At 30.0% G+C, this 20,041-nt stretch overlaps 1 protein-coding gene across 2 annotated transcripts in view; it reads right to left on the bottom strand.

The window, feature by feature from the left end:
- The window catches only part of LOC142323491 (fatty acid synthase-like), a 232,107-nt gene that overhangs the window by 177,671 nt on the left and 34,395 nt on the right, over positions 1–20,041 (bottom strand). Inside the window, exons 5-6 of one of the 2 annotated variants that reach the window (XM_075363214.1) lie at positions 17,843–18,043; positions 687–925 (exon numbers count right to left, since the gene is read on the bottom strand). In XM_075363214.1, coding sequence (XP_075219329.1) covers positions 687–925; positions 17,843–18,043 — 440 coding nt within the window. Of the gene's footprint in view, positions 1–686; positions 926–12,505; positions 12,774–17,842; positions 18,044–20,041 lie in introns of those variants that run through there. The other variant, XM_075363215.1, reaches the window with a different exon arrangement.

Genomic DNA, 20,041 nt, shown 5'->3' with positions numbered 1-20,041 from the left:
AAAAAGAAAATGAAGGGTGTCAAAATAGTATGAACCAAGGAATTTTTCCGATAATGTCATTCAAACTGAAGGACATAGTCTATCTCGGTATAGTGAGGATAAGCAAGTCGGTGTAAGAAATTTATTTTAGGTATCAAAACCATGCAAAATTACACATCTTAGTACATAATCAGTACATAATCTTAGTACAGTAATGTAAGCTAATACAAGTGCGGATATATTGAGTACAGTGATATGCAAAATAAGACTGCAAAAGATTTTACAAAATTGTATCACAACACTATCAGAGATTATGTCAACTTTGATTTTCCTGCTATAATTTTAATTGTATTTAACAAGAAATTTTATAAACAATTTTTACGCACATCAGCTAGAGTGAGTAGCGTAACTCTTACAACATCAACAATATTTAAACATTTTCACATCTCCCAAACATTTAGAGGACTAATAATCTACAGTATACAGTGACCTAGTCTTTTAGAATTGACTCATATCATTGTTCAATGATGAATTATTGTACAATAAAAAATTACAGTATATTTTTTTATGTTTTCAACCTACCTCAAAGGAATGAAATACGCAAAATCCTGTTAAATGTTTAAATAATGCACAATTTTGTGAACAAAATAACTTTAATAATAACTTTTCAAGTAAAAACTAAGTATGAAAATAACCAAAATATAAACCTTTGTTCCTGTACCATGAGACTCAATCCATGCTACAGAGCTCGGATCTATATTACATTCTTCATAAAATTCTGTAAGCAGCTGTTCCTGAGCTGAAGTTGATGGAAATGTTATACCTTCTTCTTTAAATCCATCACAATTGGTTTTAACATGAACAACCGTACTGTACACTCTTCTAGCATCTTTTGATTTTTGTAAATATAGAACACTGATAGCCTCTGAACGGCAATAACCATTACCTGTAAATCAAACAGAAACTGTCATATCTTTCATCATAAAAAAAATTTCTCATAATTTACATCACAACTTATTGTACAACCTAATCACAGCAATTTCCTCTGCTATAAATGCAAAAGTTAACCATTGCTCAAAAAACCAAAGCTAAATTTTTTACAGGGAATAAGAAGCTACAGAACCACAGGATATTAAAAACCTGCATTTGGAAAATCGGTTTGCAAGAGAACAAGCAAGGTATTGCTGTACAGTAATTTGATTGTACAACCATCCTTACACCAAAACATATAGCAAGTTTTGCAACTTTAGCCTTTAGACTGCAGTTTTTTTAAATTATAGATGAAGCAATAACTTGTCAATCGCAAAAAAAAAAAAAACTAAAGCAAGCATAAGATGGAATTGAAGAGAGCTCATTTTAGGATTACTAGTTCTGAAGGGTAAAATTTAATGTGATACTTATACTTGGATTATGTTGAAAAAAGGTAATAAAAATTACTTCCTACAACTAGTATTACTAAGTAATAAGAATTGCTTACATAGAATTGTTTTATAACCATTATTTTCATTTTATGTTAATGGGTTTATCAGTCTACAAATACTATGTAATATAGTAAGAAGAATTACTCTGCAAAAATGTATACAGAAAGCAATTAACTTAAACAATCATATGAATATATAAGATTATTATTATTTATGTGATTATCCATATGAATAGCTGAAGTCACTAAATTTAATTCTATAAGCAATCAAGGTCAATTTTTTTTGTTTTATGGGTGTTAAAAACATTGTATCTAATTTTTCAACATCTAATCACCCTCTCACCGTGAAATGCTGTATTTAGTTTTTATTTATCTAACAGAATGTGATGGTATCTCCTTTAATGTGTTATAATTGCACAGTAAAAGTTCTTGTAACAGGAATAACATGAGTAGGGCAGGTTCCAGAAAGAAGAAAATTTTGCATATGAGAAAATTCTTCATTTTGAAATTTGCGTATGTATTTTTTATGAATAACATAAAATGCAATATAAAATATTTAACTTACGCTTTTAAATTGCTATTAGGATACACTACAAAATTTTAAACTGTTTGTACTACATTGAACTAATCATATTTTTTATATACAAAACTACTTTTGTTTTTTAAATATTTGTATATATGTTTGTCTTCCTTTTGTAATCGCAGCTATTTTATTTACACTGACAGCACAGTTGATATAATACACAAAACAGTAGACGGAATGTAATATATGCGATAGTGCACAAAACTGAATAAAAATCTTACAATAATCACATTAACTTTTAATGTTTAATACGGTACAGTTCATTCCTATATCATTAACTGTACCAGAACAGCACAGACAGTTAGCACTCCGGACGCTAGCTTTCATGGCTTGGCATAACCGACAATATTTTATCACTTGATCAGGATTCCTACCAAATTTTAAGATTTGTTTTTCCTGACTTTTACTGTCCAATATAATAAAAATTTCCTTTGACTCTCAAAATATTATCCTATTGCTGTTTACTCTGCAAAATATATAGTGGCCGGGAAGTCACTGTACCCTTAAGTTAACGAAAAATATGTGTTTAGAACATAAGGTAGTTTTGTTGGGGCTGGTTGGCAACAGTTTTTCAAAATGTCACACATTCTGAATAAAAGACAGTTGTGCTAACATAACTGACATGAGTATTACAACACTGAGGAGCAGTTAAGTGACAAGTGTATGGGTTCATGAATGAAAACATACGAATCAAACAATGAAGCTAACTAGTGATATGTTTCAGCAATGCTTTAACAAGCTGCAATCATGAAAAGCAACAATGTTGGCTTGGGAAAAATGTGCGTTTGAATTAGGCACTGTTAAAGATAGGCTGCGGAGTGGACGAAAGTTAACGCAGTTAGAAACAGGTGATGCTGTTGCAGTTTCCAATGAACAATCCCCAATGAAATCAATTCGTAAACGGTCAGCTGAACTTCGTACACCGCGAACGACAATCCAAGACACATGGAAAAGTACTTGAAAGTTAGGCCATTTCATCCAATGTTCATTAATGAACTGTAAGATGCAGACAGGAAACGTCGCGTTGCAGCCTGCTAGGCTTTATTAGAAAAATTTCCCGTTGCAGACCACCATGGAAAGATGCTTTTTACTGACATATGTACAATCTCTATCGCAGTTCGCATCCCAGAAATGTGTTATTCTGGGCGAAAGAAAATCCGTATTATGCAACAGAATTTATAAGAAATCCACCGCAAGTCATGATATGGGCTGGAATGGCAGCTTGACATTTGTTTGGCCCTTATCTTCTTGATGGACCAGTGAATGCACAAACTTATTTAGAGATGGAGGTATGGTGAATACCACAGCTTCAAGAGAAGGATCTCATGGAACAAGTATGGTTGCAGCAGGATGGAGCATCTGCACATTTTGTTTTATCAGTCAGCATGTTTCTGAATGAAAAATTTACAGGATGTTGGATTAGCTGCAGCACTCATGTCACTAGCTCTGTTATCATGGACACCAGGAAGTCCTGATCTTACCAAACCAGACAATTCATTATGGGGAATTAACAAGGCACACATATCTGCACATCACTACACCACAAATGAAGAATTATGTGATGCTGTGAAGGGCACCTTCCACAATGTAACACCAGATATGCTCCATCACACGTCACAGAGGATGTGGTGACGTATAGAATTGTGCATCCAGCAAGAGGGAGAATACACAACAGACCCACTGGACTATTAAAATTAATACTACGTATCAAGCAAGTAAATAAAATAATTCATTATTATATTACATTTTTCATTTATAACTCATTACAAATTTTTAGTTCTAACTTTAGAGGGTATGATGACTTCCTGACTACCCCGGTATTTTATTTTTTTACAGCCTCCATCAACCCCATAATTGCCCAACTCAATTTTTAAAGTTTATTTTTTAATGATTTTTTTGTGATACACATTTAAAATTAGGCTATTTTTTGTGATAAATTGTGATAATCTTAATTATTTCATTATGCTGCTTTACTTTACTGTTCAAAGTCACTGCCTTTTGGCCCATATGGCTCAGTCAAAAATTTTTTTTTTTACACACATCAGAAAAACATATCTCTACCTCTCTCAACCAACTGAAGTCTGGATGTAGGTTTATATCTAACCACAGGTCATTAATTGGTCTTTTTAAATGCCATTTAAAAGCAATTAATTACCTAAAATACTAAATAAAATTCATGATAGTTTGAGAAATTCCAAAAAAACCAGTTAACCTTTAAATTCTTCAATGGTAACTTTTAGTTAAAATTTCACCAGTGAAAAAATTAACTGCAATTTGGAATATTCCTCTTTTAATACAAAAGAATACTTTGGGAATCTAAGTAAGAACAGGATATGTTAATGGCTGCTTGATGCTTGTAGTTGCAATGTGCTGGACAATGGGATCGCTACTGTACAGCAATTCCAGCAGCAGAGCATTGATTGTGATAATAGCATACACTAAATAATTGCTGGATAAATAAACAATGGATAATTTACACTTCCTTTATTTATATTTTAAATTACATTAAATTAGTTAGACATATTAAATTAAGACATTTATAAAATATTAAAAATTCTAGCTAGCACAAGTATACATTTTAATTTTACTTAGTTCACACCACAAAGGAAAGTGAAGTCTTAAGTTAATAATTGCTTAATAATACATAAGCTTAGCTGGTTCATTTTTAAAAAATAAGAAAATGACAGGATATGTTTACATTTATCAAGAGTATGAAGAAAACACATGAAACTGAACATACTGTCCATCAAAAACAAGTTCTTTTTTCTTATAATAACATGAGAATATCAATAATGTAGATAATATAATATAAGGTACATAAATGTTATACTAATATAAATATTATTCAGTAATACAAGATAAACCAAGTATTTTGTTATAATACAATTGAGTATATGTATTTTATATTTTTTTTATCAATATAATATATAATAGTGATAATAAATCAATAAAAATGTATAAGAATAGTAATACAATACGAATATAACAATAATCATAATGCTCAGAATATTAATAGCTTTGTAAATTATTTATGTGTATTAATACATAAATAATATATATATTCTTGCACACTTGTACCTATAATCTATAGCGACTAGGATTTCTTTAAATATGTTGTACGTGATGCGGGTGATGTGTCCAATGATCCAAATAACCATGGTGTCATTGGATTTAAAGTTTAAATAATGATGACTTACTGCACATTTAGTGACTAATTGCATCTGACATACATACAATATCTGTGCATTGTATGTGTTATCTGCGTATGTGTTTGTGTGCAGTATATATTTACATGTAAATGTAGTATAATAATTAGTCTGTAGAGTAGAGTGTTAGAAGAGTATATGAGTAAGATATAAATATACAGAATATTACATTAATAATATGTAAGATTTATGACCACAATATAAATCACATTAATAAATACAATAGTATAATATTAATTAACAAAATTATTTTAACAATATTCTCAATTAGTATCATGTGAAGTACTTTTTTTATTTTAAAAAATATTCAATTAATTATCAGACACGGGCAGCAAACACAAACTCGTGCACAGGTCTACAGAGCTGACCATCAGCAGTTTTTAAATCAACAACTTGAACTAAATGGTCAGGACCTGGTTAAACCTTAGTGATAATTCTGAATTTCCATGCACTGGTGAACACTTTTCCTTTCAGATTAATACTAAGTCTCCAATAGACAGATTACATGAAGGAAAACACCATTCATTTCTCTGCTGGAGATAATGAGCATAGTCCTTAGACCATTATTTCCAGATGAATTGGACGAATTTCTGGAATAAATGCAAATGACCCAGGCGGTTAATTTCAATTTCTTTGTAATTGGGTTCAGGTAAAGACATAAATGGACAACCGATAAGAAAATGTCCAGGCAATAGTGGTTTTGGGTCCCTATGATCTGTAGAAACAGTAAAAATGGGACGAAAATTAAGATAGGCTTCAACCTGTTAAAACCGTATAAAATTCTTCAAAGTTCAAGATTGTTTGCCCTACAACACGACGTAGATGATATTTCACGCTTTTAATTGCGCTCTCCCATAAACCACCAAAATGGGGCAAAGAGAGTAGAATGAATGACCATATGTTTTTTTTGGATGAAAACACTTAAATATTTGATTTTAGATTTTCCGAATTTAAATAGGTCATACAAAATATTCTTGGCAGATCAGAAGTTGGAACCAATATCAGAAAAAAATTGGGTAGGAATATCTCTTCGTGAAATAAATCTCTGGAGTGTTGCTATGAATGACTGTGTAGTCAAATCAGAGACTAATTCTAAATGAACTGCCTTAGTACCGAGGCATATATAACATGCGATATAAAATTTACTTATGGCTTTGGATCACTACCCGCCATGATGAATTGTAAGTAGACCTCCATAGTCTATTGTACAGACAGAGAATGGACAGGAAGGTACTACTCTGATAGATGGTAACTGACCTAATTGTTGCACTTGAGTTTTTGCATTAAAACGAAAATAATTCAAACATTTATTAATGATTGATGAAATGCTTGATGCGTTAATTATATACCAGACGTAAATGCTCAGCAATAATAATTAATTTAGTTAATTTGCCTTCGAGTGTAGGATAATAGGACGTTTAGCTTGATAATATAATAAAGAGTGTTGTAATCTAACTCCCACTCGTAATAGTCCTAAGTCATCCAAAAATGGATCAAGTGAAATGATTTTACTTTGGTTCGAAATAATTTGATTGTTCTTAATTTTATTTATTTCATCACTAAAATGTACATGTTGAGACTGTTTTAAGAAAAAGCTAAGGGTTTGATGAAATTCCCTTGTAGTTAAATGACCAGTGATTCGTTCAGTACAAATTAATTTAAGATTGCGAATAAATCAGAAACAATAGCTGAATATACGAGTTAGCTTATGCAAAGATGAAAACTGTTATATGTAGTCAAGTAAAGCAGTATCTACTAAAGCTGTTGATGTGCATTTATGTTTTTCTATAAGACATTTCGGATCCTTACTATAGTTATTAAAGTTAATATGATTATTTAACCAATGAAATGAAAATTTTAAGAGCCAAGGATGACCATGCCACCAAAGCATTTCAATAATTCTATTACTAATAAATACCGTCCAAGCAGACAGATGTCCATGAACCCACGACAACGCTATTGTTGAATCTGAATTCAAATGTATTTCATCAATATGCATATTCAGAGCATTTATTCCCTTCACTAATAAACGTGAGAGGAATAAACAACTAGATAATTCAAGCCTTGATAGTGTTATTTACTTTAAAGGAGCAAGTCTTGATTTAGAACAAAGTTAAGAAAATTGTTTGATTAGAAAATATAATTCGAATGTAGATTCAAGTCATAAGCCTTTATGGAAGCATCTGAAAATCTGTGTATTTGGACTGAGTTAACCGCAATTGTTAAATTTAATTGGACAACTTATCTTAATAAGTAAGTGCAACTGATTCTATATTTTATACCATTGAAATAACATCATTGTAGGCAATCTACCATACCAATTAATTTTAAGTTGCCATAAAAATTGCATAAAACATTTATAATAGAAAACAATAGGACCAATGAGACCTAATGGGTCAAATACTCCTGCAATAATAGAGAATAATTCTTTTAGTATCAATAGACTGAGTAATTTGAAATGATATTGTGTCTGTAAAACTATTCCATAAAATGCCTAAAGTTCCTGGGCTAAAGGAATATAACAATTATGCTCAGGAGTAGCAATATTATGATTATTAGAGAACCACTGATAAAATGGAAAACCATAATGTTTAAATTATGGTTAAACATAATGTTTAAACATCAACCTTTAGTTGGATAGTTTCATCTAGATGCTCAGAGCCTGAAATAAAATCAACATAAAAATCATTTCTAATAGTATTGAGAGCTAATGGGAAATCTGTTTGGTTTTCACTTGATATTTGAATTAGGCATCTAGTGGCTAATTATGGAGCAGAAGCGGTTCCATATGTTATAGTTCTGAGTGAAAAAATGTTTTAGTTGTCTGTCTGGAGATTCATGCCACAAAATGTGTTGTAAATTAGTGTCATAAATAAGGTTTAACTGGTATTTGACGACACATTTTCGGTTTGTCCAATGTAATAACATAGTTATGAATTCTAGATCTAAGTATTACTGAGAATAAATCCTGTTGGACAACAGGTCCAACTAATAGTATATCATTAAGAGATAAACCATTAGAGATTTTAGCTGAGCCATCGAAGACAACTTGAATTTAGTAATAGACTTGTGGGCTTAAATATTGGGTGTGGAGGTAAGTAATATTCATCTGATTCATTAGTTAATAAATCATCAGAATTAAGTAACTACATATGACCTAATCTTAAGTATTCTTGCATAAAGGCAAAATATTCCATTTTAAGATTAGAATTGTTGCATAATTTTTGTTCCAGATATAAGAACCTATTTTTAGCGTTAATGAAAGAATCATCCAGCTTAAGTTTATCGGATTTGCGTGGTAATGAGACGATAAATCTGCCTTGATTGTTCCTAGTGGTATTAAGTTGGAAGTGTGTTTCGAATGTATAAGTTTCATTAACTGAAACATCAGAATTAATTTTATGAATTTTCAAATACAGTTGAAAGATCTGTTATTGTTCCTTGTAAAAAGGGATGTAACAGTATTCTTATGTTTAAATTTAGTAGGAAGACAACCGCTAAGCATATATCCTAGCTTATTCTCTTGAATAATAGGATATCTTGAATCTCGAATAAATTTACTGGGTAAAATAAGATTTAAATAAAACTGGGCTCCAATTAAAACATCAATATTATTTGATATATTAAATTTAGGATCTGCAAAAAATACATTTTGAGGTAGATTAAGATGAGAAGTTTCAAATGTATGTAATGGAATGTTATTAGTTATGTCTGACAAAACAGCACAATGTGCCTTGAATGAAAAGTTTTGTATCGTGAATGCAATGTAAGTACTACACTATAATCGGATTTGACTAATGCATTATTTATTATTAAATTTTGGTGTTATACAGGAATCAGCATTCCATAAACATGGGTTCAGCTACATTTTTCAGAAGAATCTACCTGAGATTTTTCAAGATGTGAAACTATCTGATCGCAGAAGATTTGGTTAAATAAATATAATTAGTTTTTAATTCGTTCAATTTTAATTTTATAAGCTAAACAAGTAGTAATAATCAGCAGCCATTCGAATAATTTTAACAGATGGGTATACAATTGATAATTTCAGAAAAGAGAAAAACTGCTTCAATGCAACAATCAATCAAAACAATCCTTCAAAGATTCCAGTAGTGTCACACAGGAAATGACTGAAATAATGTGCAAAAGTTCACAAATAGGAATTTATGATTGAGGATCTCCAGATCAAAGGAATTTGTAGAACCATAATAACAAATATATAATATATATATATCAGAGAACAAATTATTTGGAGGAAGGCAATTAGCACTTGAACCTTTAGATACCAGATATCTCATCTATGACTCATAAAACGTTTCATAAATCCTAATAACACAAAAATTAAATTTTAAGGTTTAATGAGCCTAAAGTTATAAAAAAGTATGAAGATAAAAGGAGAATTATAAAAACAAGAATTTAAACTAATATTTAATAGCTTGGTTATTCATTTACAGTTTGAATAACATAAGCATGTCTTCAAATTACACAGTTTTTGTAATTTTGAAATGTACATACAGTTATTATTGAAAACAATATATATACGTCCAAATCACAAACATATATATATAAATAGATTTAACAGTTACCTAGTAATGTTTTTTTTATTTGTAATTGTAAAACCCTTAGTAAAAAAAAAGGCATATCAACAGTACAGACTTTATTCTGACAAATTAAATTATGAAACCTTTTAATTTAGATAATATTGATTTGGGCATACGAAGTGTAGCTATTAAATAACGAGACTAATGCTACTACACAAGAACTGCGCATGCGCCAAATTCGTTCGACCAACAGCTGTGTAGCATGAGGCCTTCTCTTTCGATTGTTGCCACTCCAGTTTCATTAGACATTGCAATCTGGTCGTGGTCTTCATTTGGATAACATCTGTTTTGCCAAAAAAATGCTAAGTGTTTTATTAGAGCAAAGAACTGTCATGAAATTTGGAAAAACTGCTACTGAAATTTATCTTTCATTAAAAAAAAAAAGTATATGGCAAAGAATGTTTATCACGCAATGGGTTTTTGAGTGGTTTAAATGTTTCCAAGATGGCCGAGAGGATGTTAAAGAAGATCAAAATTCAAAGTGATGATTGTTTTTTTTTTATATTCATGGGATTGTGTACCTTCACTGGGTTCCTGAAGGCCAAACTATTAATCAACATTACTACCTTGAGGTCCTTGCTCAACTCCGTGAAAAAGTAAGAAAAAACCAATCCGAACTGTGGAAGAACAAGTCATGGGTTCTTCATCAGGACAACGCACCGGCTCACACTGCATTGTCTGTCAAGACGTTTCTAGCCAAGTATAACGTCCCAGTGTTAGACCACCTAACTTATTAGCCTGAGCTGGCACCATGTAGCTTTTATCTGTTCCCCAAGGTCAAATCTGCTTTAAAAGGAACAAGATTTCAGACCATTGAAACTGTGAAAGAAAAAGCAGTATGTATCATGATAGGGCTCACAGAAGAAGACTTCCAGCACTGTTTCGAACAATGGAAAATTTGCATGGAGCATTGTAGGGATGTATTTTGAAGGGGATAATAACAAAATATGTATAAATATAAAATAAATATTTTACAGCATTAGTTTCGTTATTTAGTAGCCACACCTCATAATCACAGTCAATCAGAAGTTAATATTATCCAGATGGAAAGAGTTGAAAGGACTTTCACAAATCGTTACTATATTATCACTATTTTTTATGTAAGATCTAGGCATTTAATAACAGTAAAAAATTAGCTATTTCTCATTGCATTTATTTTTATAAAAAAAATTTTATTAATATTTATTATCATTCTTGTTTTATGTCTATATTAAAAAAAAAAAAACAGTTAGATTTACTAAAAGGAGTAGTCTACATATATTTTTTTTTAATTTATATTAAAATTCACTGAACAACATGACAAAATTATAACTAAAATAAATTAGTTTATAAAGAGTTCATTGTATAATGTAAAAATAGTTATTCTAACGAGCCTTTGTGGAGTCAATAATGCAGTTCATTCTTTGGTAGACATCTCAGCTGCAATAAGTAATCACTGAAGGCGAATGCCATTAACAATAGTGGCATCACTAACTGCTGAAAAAGGGGCTAAATAATTAGCCCCAAATTAGCCACCTTTGAAAGAATAATTTCCATACTTAAAAAAAAATCACATCAAAATATTTTAATCCCTAATTTAAGCAATCGATACAGCCTAAAATGTTTTTGACTAAGGAAAAACTTACACTGTACAATAAATCAGATTTGAATATCTTATAAGATAATAATCTTCTGAAAACACCTCACACAAAAGGTTTTTCATTGATAGATCTTTTTAGAGCTACATTCACAAAACTTTAATCAGCTAAAGGACGTCTGTTACCAGTGGAAAACCTACAGAAAATGAGTCTGAACTAATTAACTTTTCAAGTTTACACATCTTTTTGAAAAAAAAAATACTGAACCAGTAACACTACAAGGGCATTATTGAACAGTTATCAATTATGGGCAGGCCTAAAAAAAGTATCAACATTTAGATTTGCTACTATTTGAATTTTATTTTTACTTGTGAGAAGACATTGTGCATACAAGACTGTTTAAATGTTCAATGTGGCTTGAACAGCTAAAATAAAATATATACATTTATATTAAGTTAATTATTTAAAATCATTTTTTAAGGATATATCATGTAATATAAATTTTATTTCAAACCGGTTCGGTTGGCAAATAATAGACTTTTGAGCAATTTTCATCATCGGCAATTGACGAAGTTTAAATTGCAATAATCTTCAAGCACAAACTTTTCAATAAAGTTATTCTGAGGTTAATTTTTTAAATACATAAATTTTTCGTCAGCAAACAACTACGAATATTCATATACACAATTAAGCTGAAATAAGCATGGTTTTTGTTTGTATATAATAATTATTTATGTGAAATATTATCTAATTTCTAAGAACAGTTAGTAAAACCAAATGGAGGAACTACCATTGTAAATACCTAAAATATAGCAGTCATATTAATCTCCCGTAATACAGAATTACTACACAGAAACTAGCAAGTTTCCTAAGTTTCCAGTTAAGCAAAATCTCTTAAATTTTCTCTAAAACCCCATCGCTACATCAAAGATTATTTGATTCCATAGTAAAAACTTGCTCCGCTTGCGTCATCGCCTGCCACCAAATTACAAGCACAACTCTTCTGTCGTCACGATATTTTGCTATATAAATCGCACAATAAACACAACCATAAGCAACTCTGGCATACAAAACCAAGGAAAAGGCAGTTATAAAATACATTGAACAAGGTCCGCAAATCATTTCAGAATAAATCTTACCTGTTGAAAATTAAAGTTTTACATACTCCATACGTTCATGTCATTCGACAAACAGCAAGTTCACGGGGATCAATCGAGACATTATTTTATAGGAGCGCTTCAGATATATTCTGCTTCCCGAAAACCAAAATACTTTTTATACTTGTTAGATAAACAAACATACTTTTAAAGACACCAAACATATTCTATCCCAGACAACAAAAAATGCCCAAATTTCGTAAACAATCAACGCATAACTAACACGTCCAAGAATAATGAAGATACTGCAGCGCACTCTGTGAATAGAATTTAGAACCAGACATTCAAAATCACCCCGATTTGATAAGAATTTTATATTGCATGTTATCTTAGCAAGCTGTACCATATGTATACAATATGTTTTCGACACGCAGTTAAGTGTTCTATTAAAAATGTGTATTTAGTAATTATATTAAAGAATTGAACGAGTTAATACAATTTTAAATAAAAATGTTTGTTTATTATTATGTCAATTTCTTTTTTTTTATTGACTAATATTTGAAAACAATTACATCGGATAAAATGGTGAAATCGGAATTCCTGTCAATACGAATTAATGCATTTCGACCACGGATATGTTATCATTTTAAGTTGGCATGATCGACCAATCAAATTCTCATCAAAAATAAAGAGAAAATTGTTTAGAGTTGTTTTAAATTTATCTGCAAAAATCTTTTCTCCTTAAAATGTTATACTAAAAATACCCTAAGTTAGTAATTAAAAGAAAAAAACAAGTTTTGTCAATTAGAAGGAGGTACAGGGATCCTACTCAATTTTTTCTGAATGCGTTTCTAGAAAAAAATTTAAAAAAAATTAAGGCTTAAACTTTTGTCCCTCGAAATTGTTTAGGAAAATACATTCTTGGCAAATGACAAAAATGAACTTCTAAAACTTCCTTTTGAAATTATAGATAAATGTTTCCCCCAAAATTATTTATAATTTTCTTCTGTTTTTCTAATGTTTCCCCTGATCATCTTCTGTATCCTTCTGAACGGGTCTCAACAACAATAAAAAAAAATTCAGAAGAAAAACAAAATATTTCCTAGAAAAGTTGTCAGAAATTTTATGGGCTTGTGTACACTTTACAAACAGCCGTTGTTGAGTGAATGAGCAAACACAAATCAACTAAATCCAGTAGTAGTCCTATCCTTCAGTTTTGTACAAAATAAAATGATGTAATGAAAAATTGGTATTCTTTAGTTTAGAATAAACTTCTAGTAAAAATTGATACCACATAAAAACAAAAAGGCGGAAGTTCTGTAAAAAAACATTACACTGAATCCCTTTTACTTTGTTTTTATTTTATTTGATTTCACACTTCGAGCTGGGTTTAAAATTTTATTCACTTTTCGAAACAAATTTGTTATTTTCTATTTCTGCATCTTAAGCAGGAAAAGAGGTACCGGTTTGAAAATCTGTTTGCACTCCTTTCACCTGCTTGTGGGTAACAGAAAAAAAAATTCATTTTTCAGTGTTGCTTACCATAACACCTGAGCCAGATTCTGAATCTCAGCTCTTCCAGTCTCAGAACCCTTTTCAACCCCTACTTAATTTTATCTCTGAGCATATTATCAAATAATCTTCACTAGTCTTCCTAAAGATTCCCTCCTGAGTAACTAAGCTAGATTTTAGCTTATTAACTATCTGAGAAGTAGGAGAGTTAATGAACTAGTGATTTCTCGCATAAAGAACAAAAAAAGGAGTGAATCTTAATTCATTTCTTCAAATCTACGTTGCACTTCAAAATTGAGGATTTTAAATGTCCTGCCAAATACATTAAAATATCTACAAAAGTAGTTTTATTTATAAAATTTTCTCTAAACCTTGCAAAAAAAGATTACGTCTCCATTTTGATTCCAGTAAAGAAAAATAATTTGAGTATTATTTTAGCCCCCTCTGTACGTCCTCATGTAAGACTCATTTTTATATGCCAAAAAATAAGTAAAAATTATACTTATTAATGTTCCTTGGAGATAAATAAAATAGTATTTAATTATTTTAAATGATTACTGTAGCTTAACATGTGAAGCATGGCTTCCCTTCCATAATATGTGGTGAAACAGATAAAATTTAGGAGTATTTGGTAAAAAAACTTTGTAATCAATCACTACCTTTTATATGATTTTTGTAATTACACATTAATAAAAAACTCATTTAAAATGTAAGGCTTAAGAGATTTGCAGCAACCTTCAAAAGAAAATTCAAATCCTCCAACCATGTTACTTATAAAGATCAAAACTAATGGATGATAATTAAGATTTTGAGAAAATCTAATACATTTTGGCTTTATCAAAAATATATTTTTGCAATTGCCAATATATAAGAAATTTTTAAATAATTAGATCTTTTTGATTTAGTACTTTTAAAATACCACAAATTAAATATTTTGAATATTTGACCAAAAAAAACCAATTAAATGAAAAGTTCATTCTCTACTTCTGTGATAATGTTGAAAAAAGTATTACTTTGATAACATCTCATTTATGAGTTGAAAGTATTTCAGTCTTTAGTGTTAGGGTAGTTTATTAACCTGTAACCCTCTTATAAAAGGAATGAAAACTGCTCCCTTCCTGACAATGTTTCATTTAAAGGAAGATTTAAAAATTTCAGCTGATAGCCCAAAAACTAGATAGAATTATAAAAATTAAATATTTAGGGGTATTTTTGTAAAAATGTTTTTAAATAGTTTTCGATGTATTATTTATGATGTTAATATAATCATATTAACATTTTATTTGTTTTGATATAATTATTAATCTAAAACAGAAGCAGAAGTCACATTTTCTCAATTGTAACCTCAGGGTAAAACAACTTCTTGAGAAATTTAGGGATTTAGAAAGTTTATGAATATTTTAACGCTGATGAAATTGATTTACAAAATATTTCTTAGTTTTTTTAAATTTAACATTAAGAAAGAATAATAGATATTAAAGTGACAATTCAGGCAACAGCCTTATGTTTGTAGGCAGGACAGTTCAGAAAACATATAGTTTATTTAAGACCGAATAACGAATATAAACCTGATCCATAAACTTAAAATTTAATTCTGCACCTGAAAAAGACGAAGTGAAACGAATAAATTTTCTATTTATAACATAAATTAATTTAATTAAGGTATCACACATCTGTGTAAAAAATAAACACTTCCAGAAAAATGTTTGAATTACAACCATAACACATTTAATGAGTATACTGTATTATTTATTTAGAATTTTTTTATTAAAAATTAATTTTATCACTTTCTGATTTTTTTAATTATAAGTATTTTGGCTGAGATTTCTGCTTCTTCAGAACAGTTTTTTCTTCCTTTCAATAAAATAATGAAAAACTTCCTTATGAAGTTTTTTCACTGGTTTTCCAATGACAATGACAGAACTCGGACCCTTAAAATGTCTGACAATAAAGAAATAAGTAGAGTTCAAAAATTTTAATATTTGGAAGAAATCATAACACTGAATATAACTGCAAAAAATGGCATGAATATTAGAGTACGAAAAATGAAAATGCCTAACATCTCACGAAGAACATTTGCAATAAAAAATCCCTGTCGCATAACTTCAAATTGCACTATAAAACTATAATCCTACCAGAAGCACTGTATGGGGCAGAATGTCTACAGTTTTTTTCAGAAAAAGAAATAGCAAAAGTACAAAAAAAAATTTTAAGAAAGATTTATGTACCAAAATATGAAGATGGAATTTACAAATTGAAAAGTGAAAAAGAAATTTACATATATAAAAAATAGGGAATTTATTCCAGAAAAGATTACAATTTTATAGACTTTATGCAAAATGAACAACCAAATATTGATAAAACAAATATTTAATTTCTATACAGAGCCACAAAGACCAACGAGTTTAAAGAAATAGAAACAGATCTAAAAACATTAAGCATTTCTAAGGATCTGTGTTGTAAAGACGGAGATAAATTTAGAAAAGTGATTCAAGAAAGAATTTCCAGAAAGTTTCCAGAAAGAATGAAAAAGAAGGGTATAAACCTGAAAGATGGATGGAAGAAAGACCACAACAACAGAGCAAAAGAATGGAATTGGGAAAAGAAAAAGAAGTCAAAACTGTGCAAACGTTAGTGGCTTCTTTCCAACCACTACGTGGTTGGAAAGGTAAAAAATATTCTGTTTTTAGAATTCAGTTTACCAAATAATTTATTTAGAACTTTGCTGTATACTGAAGACTCACCAGGACATCTGTAGATTGTAATCAATTGGCGTTCAAGAGAGGTATTCCACAATACCATGAAATTTGACAGCTTTTTGAAATGTTCATTGATGAAAATTTAATTTATAAAAGAAGCACCTTATCACATTAGTAATCACTCCTAAATATATTAAATTCAACAGCTAACAATCAGAACAGTCTGATATTAGAATTCTTCACTTTCAGAATTCCTGGACTGCATCTGAGATACATGTGAATGGAACCTTAATATTACTTCATGAATTATATTTTTCACCAATATAAGCATATTTAATCATCTGTTTTTTTATTCTTTCCCCATAACTTTATTAATAATTGAAGTTTACTTTTTGAATATTTTTACTGTCCTTAATCTCTTCAACCTCTAATGGACTGAACCTGTATAAACAGGTTCAGTCCATTAGAGGTTGAAAAAAAGATTACAACAACTGAAAGATCTGCATGAACAGGAATTTGTGAATAAGCACAAACTTCTTTGGATTTTTTATTACGTTGTTTTTTTTCTACCTTATAACTTTGTTAACCAAAAGAGCAATTAGTGTCATTTTTGATGGTGCATAGTCAGTAAAACATATAATGATAACCACTCTAAGAAGAGTAATGAAGATAAAATAATTATTACTATATATAAGATATAATCAATATCATTTTAACTGTTTAATGGACCCAAAGCAAAAAAACACAAATAACTATATTAGAACTGAGTTTTATTCTAAATGTAGACAAGCCATTCACAATTAAAATTATTATTATAATTCAAATTCAATTCAAATAAATTGCAATTTTGATTTTATATGAATTCAGCTCTCTTATGACAATAAATTACAAGAAAAAGCCACCTGAGTGAAACAAAAAGTTGAATTCTGCTCTAATACTGGAGAATATAGTTTATGGAGATGATGTGTTTACTGTACAATTAAAATTGTAAATTGTTTCAAAAAGTAGAAAACAGATTTAAATTTTATTGTTTTATTATCTACAAAAAAAAATTATTCACCATAGAAATGTAAAATGCAGCAAAATATCTTCATGATTGTATTTTTTAATAAAAATTACTTCTTCAGGTGATTGGAAAAATATGTTATAAAAAAAATGTTAAATATACCTTTTTCATCAAATGTTTTACACCTTCCATCTGGTGAGAGAACACCCAAACTGGCAAATTGAAGAGTTATGTAGGGATGGAGACAAAGATTCATTCCAGCAACCAGTGCTGCTTCACATCTGCCCTGCTTTATAGCCTTGTATGCATTTTCTAACGCATACATACTGCTTGAACATGCTGTATCCACTGCATAACTAGGCCCTGTAATCAGTTAATTATTATTATACTATAGTTTGCTTTAGATTAAAGGAATATTTTATAGAAAATTTTGATATTTTTGCAAATAATTATAAATGTATTTGAATATGTTTACAAGTACATTATACCAAAACATTTCATTGGTTCAAATCACATTTTGTAACTTTCTTATAAAATTTACTCACAAATAAGCTGTATAGAAGAGATCTCAGGGCAAATGCTTGATCACTGACTTCCTATCATGAATTTTATTTATTATATTCTTATGCTGTAACAGCACAATTCATGTATTCCTTGCTTAAAAAATGTTATTAAATGAAAAAAGTCGTTAACCTTATAACATCATCTCTAATATGGAAGGCTTAATCCAAGGGATAAACTAGAAGTCTTGACATTTAAAAGCAGATAGTTTTAATCCATTGGAGATGTGTGAAATTAAAAAAAAAACGACTTAAGTGTATTTCCTTAAACTGAAGTGTAAACTTCCTTCCTTGATACTATTTTACATTCAATAGAGTCATTTTCCGCATTCTGCTAACTTCATTGAGGGCCAGAATCCTATTGAAATTATATTACCCAAATTTAAGAAATGTAGTTACAATTTCTTTTTAATTTCTATTTCAATAGCCTTACAAAGATATTTACATCTGTGTTATTAGAAAAAGAGAGAGGTTACATTTGTTTGTCCAGTATAATCTTAACAAATTCTGAAGCAATTCATAGTATTGTGGTTTTAGAAATGTTATAATTTATATTTTTATATTTATGACACTGTGTACAGAGTGTACTGAATTGTCTGTGTGAATTTAATTTTTAACAAAATGGTGTTTGATAAGTTTAATAAAAAAAGAAAAGGTAGAAAAATTCGAATTTTATTTAGAAATAGTACATTACTACATTCATCATAAAAGTACTTATTTAATGTAAACAAAAACCAGATTATTTTTTGATGATGTGAAAAATTTGTAAATACAAAGTATACTGTTAAAAAATAATAAAAAAATAAAAAACTGGAAATTACACAAAAATTATTTAGATAACCTTTTTATTAATCACAGAAATACAATAGGTTATTAAAAAAATTACTATTTCAAAGTTGGCAATAAAATAACAGCAGCTCATCAATAATGCGCAATATTGTATTAGCTTTTAAATCATTACGTAAGGTATATCGGGTACTGTGAACTGTGCTGTCATTAGCGAAGGTTTTCTGTGTGCTTTAGTTTGAACGTAATCGATTTGCCATTGAAGTAAGGCCGTGATTATTTACAACAGCAATACGCTGATATGGTATTCATTTTGGGTGTGCGTAACGGTAATGCTACAGCTGCTGCAATAGAATATAAAATACGTTTTCCGAATCGTAGGATTCCAAATCCTAAAACATTTAGCACGACTTTTCGCAATCTTCGGGAAACAGTTCACTGCCTAGCATTCGTACCAGCTACGAACGATCTGTCCAAATCGACGCTATTATTGATGATATTTTTATCAATGCAGTTTACCGTAGTCCTGGCATCAGTACAGGGCGTCTTTCTAAGTGGATCGGCGTTTCGCATTCGATGGTTTGGAGGAAACTGAAACAAAACAAGTATTATCTTTATCTTAACCAGGTAGTTCAACATCTACATCCAGCGGACGGTCCGCGTAGCTTGGAATTCTGCAAATGGAATTCAAATCGTTAACAATACAAGTATGTTTTGTTAAGGCAAATTTCACACGAAATGGCGTCAACAACTTACGCAGTGAGAATACATGGGTAGAAGTAAATACTCATGAAACGGTAGAAGGCATTTTCAACACCGATTTACCGTCACTATATGATCTGGTCTTCTTCACAATCACCTGTTTGGACCGTTCATATTACCTGGTCACTTAAATGCTTAGGTCTACTTGCACTTTCTTCAAGAAGAATTGACGCAGCTGCTTGAAGATTTTCCTCTAGCGCTAGATACAAATTATACCTCTAGCATGATGGCGCGTCTCCCCACTTCTCTTGTG

This window comes from Lycorma delicatula, chromosome 4 (assembly GCF_047948215.1).
Source record: "Lycorma delicatula isolate Av1 chromosome 4, ASM4794821v1, whole genome shotgun sequence".
NCBI classification, from domain to species: Eukaryota; Metazoa; Arthropoda; class Insecta; order Hemiptera; family Fulgoridae; genus Lycorma; species Lycorma delicatula.
Note: the sequence above shows the minus strand (reverse complement) of the source record. Positions and strands in the feature narration are given on the sequence as shown.